Consider the following 10,206-nt stretch of genomic DNA (forward strand, 5'->3'; position numbering starts at 1 on the left):
TCGTTTTTGGCTTTTGATATACAAAAATTGACTCGTCTTGCAAAGTTCTATCCATTTAATTTTTCTGAGACAGATGTATTGGCACTTGATAATCAACTTCAGACTTACATTGTTGATATGCGCTCCAATGATGAGTTTTTATAGCTTAAAGGAATTGGGGACCTTGCTAGAAAGATGGTGGAGACAAAGAAGGATGTTTTATATCCATTGGTATATTTACTTGTGAAGTTAGTTTTGACCCTTCCTGTTGCGACTGCAACAATGGAAAGAAGTTTTTCAGCAATGAAATATATCAAGAATGAATTGCGCAATCAAATGGGGAATCAGTGGTTGAATGATTGTTTGACTGTGTACATTGAAAAAGATATAACTCATAGGATTGATAATGAATCTATCATGCAACGGTTTCATTCAAAATATGAAACCTCGTAGAAGACAATTGTAGAATTTCATGTTTTTTTTTTTTTTGGTGATATTGATATATTCAAGTTTCTTTTGTTTTAGATTTTATATAATTTATGTTTCTTATTGACCCCCCTGGACAAAAATCCTAGAGCCGCCCCTGTTGAGAAGTCATGTTATAGTGTTAACTTAATTCAGTGACAAAAGTTTGTTTGTAATGTATTTAATGTTGATGTACAGTTTCCTATGTTTTCATGTATTTTGGGGTAGAGTACTTGAGCCTCTCCTTGAAGATTTGAAGCAGCATTAGCCAGTGATCTTGTGACTTGCTCATGGCCTAGTTTGCCTGCGAGATCCACGTGGTAGGTATTTTGGATGAGAGTGCAGACGTGCACCTCGCGAACAACTAGCAATTTTAGAGGGCGACTAGGTCTCGAGCTGCACAATCTATGTAGTCTGCTATGTACTTGTCCACTGAACATTTGCCAGCACGCACACGTGCGCGTGCATACACACACACACACACATATATGAGGCGTGGCAAGGGGCTTCAAACAAAGGTTGAACAAACCCTACAAATGCAAGAAATGTGAAGATTATTGAAGCCAAGCCTTTGTATGAAAAGTGAGAGCTTTTACTTGAGGAAAACCAAGTTCCCATCTTTCTTTTCTATCTCTTTTATTGATAGAGATTCTGTAAACACCTTTCTCATCCACAAACACATGCCTTTTGAGTGAGAGAATGACATTGGAAATGTGAGAAGCCATATCCAAATCCAAATCCTTTGGGCTTTCATTGGTGGCTTAAAGGTGGTGACTTCAGGAAGTTAGGTGAAGAAAGACTCGTGGAGTTGGTTGCTAGCTGGAGCTTGGAGGGCTCAAGTACACAGGGAGATATAGGCTTGGAGGGTTTATAGTCATTTATGTACTGCAACTATTCATTTTAGTGGAGTTTTTCGATGGATGGTTGGGGGAGAGGTTTTTATGCCTAGGATTTGAGTTTTCCTCTTCCATAACACTTTGTGATGTTATGTGTGGTTTGCCTTCTTGTTCTTTATTTCCTTTATCTTTCTATATTGCCATATTTGTGTAGTGTAGTTAGTGGTTTGAAAATTTGCTAAGTAACTTACACTTAGACTATATTGTTTTATTTAGTGGTAAAATCAATTTGGCTGTAAAACTTTGTGTTAAGGGTTCTAAATATTGTGCTAAAGTGTATTTAGCATATTTCAACCTTGTTAAGTCATGGATCATAATTACCCATAAAAATAGTAATAAATAAACATTTATAAACTCACATCACACATGACACATGTGAAATAACTAAAAGTTGTAATCCTCTATGGTTTAACAAAATGACTAATCTTTAACCCAAAAAAAAAAAAAAAAAAAAAAACAAAATGACTAATCGACAAATGTGTGGGGATGAATCCTCTATGGTTTAACAAAATGACTAATCTTTAACCCAAAAAAAAAAAAAAAAAAAAAAACAAAATGACTAATCGACAAATGTGTGGGGATGAGAAACTATACATGCTCGAAGAATAGTGAAGTGTTGGAAAAACATTGGATTAAGAGCATCCTCATCAAGAAAAGTAAAATATTTAGCATATACCACCTCAAATCCCAAAATTTTATCTTTTAACACCTCACTTTTTAATACATCATACATCAAACATTCTAAATTTTTTAACACTTCATTTAAATATTGTTTTTTTTATTTACTGGTTCTTTCTCTCTGTCTCTCCCTTTCTCTGAAAACTCACCCCTTTCTTTGCAAACCCACACCCACGGCTAGCCGCCGGCCACCACCATCAAAAACAAAAAAAATATAAAACCACCCACCAGTGCCACCACCATCAAAAACAAAAAAAAATAAAAAAATACAAAAAAAATAAAACCACCCGCTGACGCCACTATAGCTACAACTGCCACTGTCACCACCACCCACAACCAAGACCACCAACCACCAAAATCATAACCAAATCACAAACCCAAACCCACAACCTCATCACCATTCACCACCAACAACCAGAAAAAGGAATAAAAAAAACCCTCCAAAATCACAACCAAATCACAACCCACAACCTCATCATCACCAACAATCGGAAAAGGAAAAAGAAAAACAACCACCGAGAGAGACCCACGCAATTAGAGACCCACCAATCAGAGACCCACGCCGAACGCTTAGCCGATGACCCACGGTGATCTACCCTCAATGCTGATGCCCACACCGGTCAAATCCAAAACGCCAAATCCATAACCCACATAACCACTGCCGAATCTACCATCAAATCACAAACTAAAAAAAAGAAACCACTGCGATAGAGATTGGCTTGCCTTGATGCTCCGGCTTGGATTTCGTAGGAGAGGGAGGCAGAACGTCGAGTAGAGGGAGAGAGAGAGAGAGAGAGAGCAGAGAAAGGGTAGATGGAAGCCGAAAATTAAAAGTACAAAGAGCAGAGAGGCAGAACGTCTGAGAGATGGAGGAAAGCCAAAGAAAGGAGAAAGAAAAAAATAAAAAGTAAAGTAAGCAGACCCCACGAAATAAAAAAATAATAAAACTTTTACAATTGGTGAACAGTGCGGTCTCAAATTTGAGATTGCACTGTTCATCCATGCTAAAAATTTTGGCATTTACAATGTTTGATGGAAGTGGTTTTTTTGAGTTTGGAGTGTCAAATGTTAAATATTTGACATTTGATGCCCTTGATGAGAATGCTCAATCCAAAAAAAAAAACCTATCAAAAAAAAAAAAAAAGAAAAAAAAAGAAAAGAAAAAAAGGACCTAACGGGTAGTCTCATCCAACAAACATTTTGGGTTTGTTTGAATGTGCTGCTGGCATATTCTTCCGAAGTACCAAACTCCAAGCGTGCAGCTTGTCTTTTGGTTCCAACTCTTCTCCATATATATTATATATTTTTTCCATTGCCGTGCAGTGCTTACATTTCACGCTCCCTCAACCAATGAACATGAACGTTGCAGAAAGACGGAGAGACTGTCATTTCCAGCTTCTCTCCTCTCACAACGCCCGAGATCTTCTCAACTCTGTCGATGCTTTTCTCTTCGACTGTGACGGTCTTATTCGTCTCACTTTTGACTTTTAACTTGCATTCTTCTTGTTCTTTATACACACATATATATATTTCTGAATTTCGATCTCAATCTTTGTTATGTGTATTAAATTTACAAAAAATACAACTGGGTTTTGCTTTTATAGGTGTGATATGGAAGGGTGATACGCTCATCGATGGAGTCTCACAGACATTAGATATGCTTCGCTCCAAGGCACACACACTCACTCTTTCTCTTTCTCCATTTTTTTTAATCCCAAAATTTTTGAATTTCTTATTGGGTTTGTTTTTTCAGGGCAAGAAGTTAGTGTTTGTCACCAATAACTCCACAAAATCAAGGAGACAGTATGCTAAAAAATTCCAATCCTTGGGAATTTCTGTCTCTGAGGTTTGTTTCATTTCAAATACATTTTTTTCCCCCAAAATGTACTGATTTTGTTATAGATATGAAATTGTTTTTTTCTTATTACAATATTTGTGATCTATATGCTAATGATTTTGAATGCTGATTACAACCATTTTTTTTTTCTTGTGGGTTTTTGTAGGATGAGATATTTTGCTCATCTTTTGCTGCTGCTATGTTCTTGAAGGTCAATAATTTTCCTAGAGAAAAAAAGGTTCAAGCCTTTTCTATTTACATTGTTTTAATTTACCTATCCACTCAAAATGAAAATAGTAATTGCTCCTAGAGAGTACTACATGATTTGTTTCATTGCCCGTAGAATTAGAGGCTGCTAATGCTAGTTAATTAGTTGGGATGAAATACTAGATACCCAATGAGAGTATACTATTATCAATATGCTGTTGTTGGATGGTTTGTCTATGAATTGCAATCTGGGTTATTGTTTAAAGTTGCATTTGGTGGTCTGAAAACTAATTTTGTCTAGTATATTGCTGGTATATTTCACTTGTTCTTCTCAATGTTAGTTTGTAATTGTTGCAACAATTTTGTTCCTTTTGCAGGTTTATGTGATTGGTGAGGAAGGTATATTAGAAGAGCTGCAGCTTGCTGGATTTACAGGTCTTGGTGGCCCGGTAATTTATTTATTTTCAAAATAAAGTTTATGAGCTTATGTATTATGCTTCATGAATGATTGCCCAATGGTTCTGATTCTGAGGTCAAACTAAGGCTGGTCAATAGTTTTGGCATGCCATCTGGCCGGTCCATTTTAGTTTTTATAACATTGGATTCTAACTATTGCCCCTAAGAGTGGAAAACCTTGCCTTAAGCTTTTGCCATTGATATGCTAATGAGAGAAAGTTATTGCAGGAAGATGGCAAAAAGACAGTACAGCTGAAACCGAATTGCCTCTTTGAACATGATAAGACTGTAATGTGACACATGGCCCATAAGTTCTACTAGAATTTTACTTGTGCTGTTTGCCTGCTATTAAAATGATGCAAAACTCCTAATCCCAGGTTGGAGCTGTTGTAGTTGGACTAGACCAGTACATAAACTATTACAAGCTTCAGTAAGAATGTCTAAATTCCTTGTTCCTTTCTCCTCAGTGTTATGTCTGTTTTCTGTTGACTTTTTCAGTATCGATCATGTTTCTTAGGTAACCCTTGAATACAAACTGCTTAAACATGTGATAGGCTGCGAATGTACTAGACCTCTATAAAACTGTGTTGATTCCTTGAAAGAAGTTATGGATACATCCTAAAGAAAATGTAACATGTTTCAGAAAAAGATTTACGCTTTTTTTTTTTTTCTTTACTTTGGCTTCTTTTCATTTGTTGTTGTTATCATATGCTCATGTAAGTCATCCTTCCACAGCCAGAGAACCAGGGCTTTTCAATAGTTGGATTAACTCAAAACCCTTTTTATTTTTTATTTTTTTGTCTTTGTACTTTGCAAAGGTCACAATCAACACTACATTCAAAATCTCTGATGTTCAATGGAATTTAGGAAGGAACTTCTTTCTAAATGCATAATTGAATGATATAATGGTCATTATTTCTGCAACAAATGTTTTAAACTCTTGACTTTTGAAATACTTTTGCTAATTGCTGTGTATATATTTAAGATTTCATGTTAATAGCTTTTTGATTTGTTTAAGACATTTAAGCTCTCAACTGACAGATATGGAACCCTTTGCATTCGTGAGAATCCGGGATGCCTATTCATTGCTACTAACCAGGACGCAGTTGGACACATGACTGATTTGCAAGAGTGGCCAGGTTTCTTTTACTTTTAACCTTACAGAAACATGGCTTAGTATGAGACTTGACAGTTATTCTCAAAATATTTCAATTTTGGATTTCAGGTGCAGGGTGTATGGTGGCTGCCATATGTGGTTCAACCCAGAAGGAGCCTATTGTAGTTGGGAAACCATCAACCTTTTTAATGGACTTCTTACAACAAAAGTAAGCAATTTAATTGGAACCATTTTATATAATTTCATTCATGTGAATTCCAGCATGTAATCTAACTTCAAATCTTACCTTTTTACCGAAGTCTGATGCTTTAATCTGAAATGTATAAACATGATACAAAAATAAAAAAAAAGATTTGACATGTCTTATTAATTGGGCACCGTGTAGTTTGAGAACCAATATGAAATTGAAGCAGATAAACTGACAAAGTGGCAGCACACATGTAGAGGAGTGATCATGCTTCTGTTGTTGGAGTTTGTATGAAATGTAATTAGGGAAATTTAACTTGTATTTTGTTTTGTAGATTTCAAATCAGTTGCTCCAAAATGTGTATGGTGGGTGATAGATTAGACACTGATATCTTATTTGGAAAGAATGCTGGTTGCAAAACTCTTCTTGTGTTTTCAGGTAAATGGTTCTCTTCTTAGCATGATGAGTAGTTGTAACAATGAGGGTTTATAAATCATCTGTGATTTTGCTGATGCTCATGAAACTGCTGTGATTTGCAGGCGTAACTAGTCAATCTACTCTTCATGACCCTTCAAATGGTATTGAACCAGATTACTATACAAACAAACTTTCGGACATTTTGGAACTGCTGGGACCGTGAACCAACCATTTGCGCACACCAACATTCTCTCGGCCCATTTATATATGCTGGTCGCATATTTTGTGGCAATCATTGTCATGATGCTTAGTACCATTTTCTTGTACTAGGTGGGTACTCTATTGGTAAAATGGTTCTCAATCCACACCACATTTATTTATGTGATGTTTTTCAGTGGAATGGAGTGCTGAAATGGTTGGAGACCACAATAATAGCTATTAACTCTTGATTCATTATACCAATAAATTTTCATTTTTAGTTAGATTTGCTCTCAAAACAAAAAAGAAAAAAAAAGGTTTTTTGGTGAAAAGGGATAACATCAAGAAGCTAAAGAACAGGAACAAGGCAGGAACACGTCACCGCCCAAAGCCTCAGCTGGGGGAGAAGGAAAGACCACAAAATCTGATGACAAAGCATGTCCAAGTCTAGCAAGAGCATCAACACTCTTATTAGCTTCTCTATATGCATGCTGGACAAGGGAATTAGGGATCCTCTGCAACAGCAACCAGTAATCATCCACCAAAGGTCACAAAACAGGGTGAACATCAACAAAGCTATCTAGAAAGGAGACCACTACCAGCACATCTAATTCAACAATAAGATGGGCTAGGCCAAGCAAAACCAAAACCATCCCTAAGAGCCCAAAGCTCAATCAGAACGCTAGAAGCACTCCCAATATTACGAGCATAACCACTTATCCAGATCCCACCTGAATTCCTAATCAGACCACCTCCCCCCACTTTCCCTGGGTTCCCCTCAGAAGAGCCATTAGAACTTAGCTTAAACCATCCAAGCGGCCGGGGAGTCCACTTGATTTGGATATTCACAAGATTTCTGTCAGGTTTAAGGCAATCAACTAAAGCATAAAATTCAATCGCTTTACTAGTTCAGTACGTGATCTTAATATCGAAAGAGCCAAATCGACCAAATGGCAAAAGGAAATGAAAACTTCCATGGAATATGGAAGCGAGAAGAAGCCTTAGAATTGCAGTTCACACTCAAACCATTATGCTAAGGGAAGCCCAGAGGACGACATGGATGCATCAGGAATGCCAAAAAAGAAGAAGAAGAAAGTTGTTAGATCCCTTTTGCTTGCCAAAAAAGATCTCTCTTTAACAAAAGTTGTAGCACAAGAGTTCATGCGATGTTATCAAGTTCATGTCATGTATGTCTATAGCACTGCGTGGTATCTGAATATTGCAACAAAGAGTACGGGAATGGCAGAATCCCTTTGACCCAACCTTTGTTCCTTATGGTCACGATTTTCAGATTTAGACGAATTGAGTGGTTAAACTACGTTTAAAATTTGGCTCAATTCTACACAGTAAACTAAAGTTGTAAACATTGAACTATCCCAACTTCCGAGCCTTAAATTTTAGAGTTCAGAATAGGTTGGACTACATTTGTACTGATAATATTCACTCCCAATCCCCGGGTGAAAAAATATGGAAGAGAACACATTTGGTTTGGAAGAAACAAACACTGATGAGAAAAATAAAATTTATTGTCCCAGAGAGAGAGAGAGAGAGAGAGAGAGAGAGAGAGAGTAAAAAAGGGCATCACTCTTGAGTGGAGACAAGACCAAAAAATTAAACCCAAGAGTGGGAAAATAAAATATAATTATTTTATAAGAAAATATAATATAAAATTGGTAGATTAAATAGTTTGTGTTATTTAACTAACTAGCCTATGATTATTCTAAACTATTAAAGCTATAAACCTAAGCTACAAAGTAGATGATCAAAGTAGTAAAAATAAGACAAAAACTAAAGAAATGAGGTTAGACCCTTACCTCAAACACAAGAGCTCTTGGAGCTTGATTTTGATTGTTCCTCTCGGTCAATCTACCAAAATAGAAGAAGAAAACTTAGAGGGTTAGCAAGTTTAATTAGAAGGCTTAGACCTGAAATAGGTCCCAACCAAGAAACTTTAGTTTATGATACTTTTTGAAGTAAAAAGCCTCTCTTGAATCACTTTTTTTTTTTTTTTTTTTTTTTTTTTTGAGTAGATTCGATGTGTTTTGGGAAAAGTGCTTGAGCATTTTTATAGTGTTTAGAGAGGAGGAGCTGTGCTCTTCCCATGTGATGTGGGATTAGATTTGCCCCATTTTCCATCAAAAACTTTCCTTACATGGCTTTCTAAAACCCTAATGTGTACGCATAACTTAAGTATGCATATGCATGGTCAAGCTTGCATATGCATGCTTATGGTTCATGCAAGGTTTTTCTTTTTCAAAAAAAATTTTCAACTAAAGAGTTCCTTTAGCTAGGCCTAGATTAGACCTAGACCCTTCTAGTGATATCATCATTGTGGAACGGAGGCTTGAGTCGCAACGGGTACAAAGTGAGGTGTCTACACACCCCCATTCCATGAAAGACATGTAACATGCTACATTATAAGTTTAAATTATTATATAAGTTTAGAATTGTAATATATTTTTTTTCTTTCCAAATATAAGTAAAATGCTCATATTGAAACTTGAATTTTAAGGTAATCTTTTGAATATTTATCATTTTTATTGTTTTTTGGGCTATTATGTCTAATTTCTAATGCCTATTTTGTTTGTATTTTTTAGCCCAAAACTAAAAAGTTTGGCCTAAATAAAATAAAATTTCATACTTTTTTCAAACCAAAAATTAAGAAAAAACCTAAATGGACCAAATGCACAAAAAAATTGACTTTATGTACTAATAGATTTGGACAAAATAATTAAATTGACTTTAATTATTTACTAACAGATTTTAAAATTGAAATGGACCAAAGTGAATCAAGTGGATTGAATAGTTCAAAATGGATTGAAATGCTACGCTGGTATAGCTCCAATAAGAGTGTAGCAACAATAAATACTATACTTTAGTTTTTAGATATTATATAGATACATGAAAATAAATCATGAACAAATGCACACTACTAACTACACCAAAAGTTTCTCCAAAAAAAAAAAAAAAAAAAAAAAAAATCATTCTGAAGCAAAATAACTTAGCAGAGGTTTGTTTTGAGAGTCTTTTGGGTAAACGAAGGCCCACAAGCAAATGAAAAAACAATCCAAACCCAAGATAAGAACAACTGTGTATACCATATCAATGTATGTCAAATTATAAAACCATGCCATGGGATGTAAACCTCAATAGTTAATAGTACTGAACTTAACAAACCCCATAATGAATTCCATTTATCAAAAAGTTACTTTTAAAAAATAATTAGAAATTTAGAACTAGCTGCTGGTGTATTATGACATTAAGATGTGAGAGGAAATGGTTGATCCTATGTTAGGACATTTTGACTTTTGTTGCAATAATTGTATACATAACTATTTTAGTGCTCCAAACTGGCGCTCTAAAAATAGACAATCAAGACTCCTTTCAAGTTCCAAACATATTATTTTTTGGTGGTGGTTATGTTATACATCGTCAATCTTCTTGGGAATGTGCGACTTACTGGGAACATAAATGTGTGTTCTTTGTTCCAAAAGGAAATGTTTCCTAAAAAAAAGGGCAGAATAGATGGTTACATGTATAGTATATTTATAATAATGCATATTAATAAATATTATAAATTTATAAAGAGATGCTACGTCTACAACAATTTTACAACATTTTTACAACAAATCACAAGTGGTTAGTTGTTATTGGTTCAAATTTGAAACTAACACTAAGATTACTTTTTTGCCCCAACAATAACAACCAATAACAACCTGCCACTTAGGAAATGTTGTAAAAATGTTGTAGAAATGTTGTAGACGTAGCA

At 35.3% G+C, this 10,206-nt stretch overlaps 1 protein-coding gene across 1 annotated transcript; it reads left to right on the forward strand.

Annotated features, from left to right (window-relative positions):
• Nucleotides 1–3,261: 3,261 nt before the first annotated feature.
• Nucleotides 3,262–6,721, forward strand: LOC112007248 (phosphoglycolate phosphatase 2). The gene is made up of 11 exons (XM_024039572.2): nt 3,262–3,480; nt 3,623–3,690; nt 3,772–3,864; nt 4,022–4,093; nt 4,440–4,511; nt 4,747–4,806; nt 4,896–4,948; nt 5,560–5,657; nt 5,744–5,843; nt 6,157–6,260; nt 6,362–6,721. The coding sequence occupies exons 1-11, from the start codon at nt 3,369–3,371 to the stop codon at nt 6,460–6,462; spliced, it is 933 nt and encodes a 310-aa protein (XP_023895340.1). The 5' UTR covers nt 3,262–3,368; the 3' UTR covers nt 6,463–6,721.
• The last annotated feature ends 3,485 nt before the right edge of the window (nt 6,722–10,206 follow it).

This window comes from Quercus suber, unplaced genomic scaffold, assembly GCF_002906115.3.
Source record: "Quercus suber isolate HL8 unplaced genomic scaffold, Cork oak 2.0 scaffold_263, whole genome shotgun sequence".
Lineage (NCBI taxonomy): Eukaryota > Viridiplantae > Streptophyta > Magnoliopsida > Fagales > Fagaceae > Quercus > Quercus suber.

Excerpts from the sequence above, each read along its gene's own strand:
- LOC112007248 (XM_024039572.2), top strand. The coding sequence starts at position 3,369 with ATGAACATGAACGTTGCAGAAAGACGGAGAGACTGTCATTTCCAGCTT. Across the intron at positions 4,807-4,895 it reads TCTTTGAACATGATAAGACT|GTTGGAGCTGTTGTAGTTGG; the intron begins GTAATGTGACAC and ends TCCTAATCCCAG. Across the intron at positions 4,949-5,559 it reads ATAAACTATTACAAGCTTCA|ATATGGAACCCTTTGCATTC; the intron begins GTAAGAATGTCT and ends CTCAACTGACAG.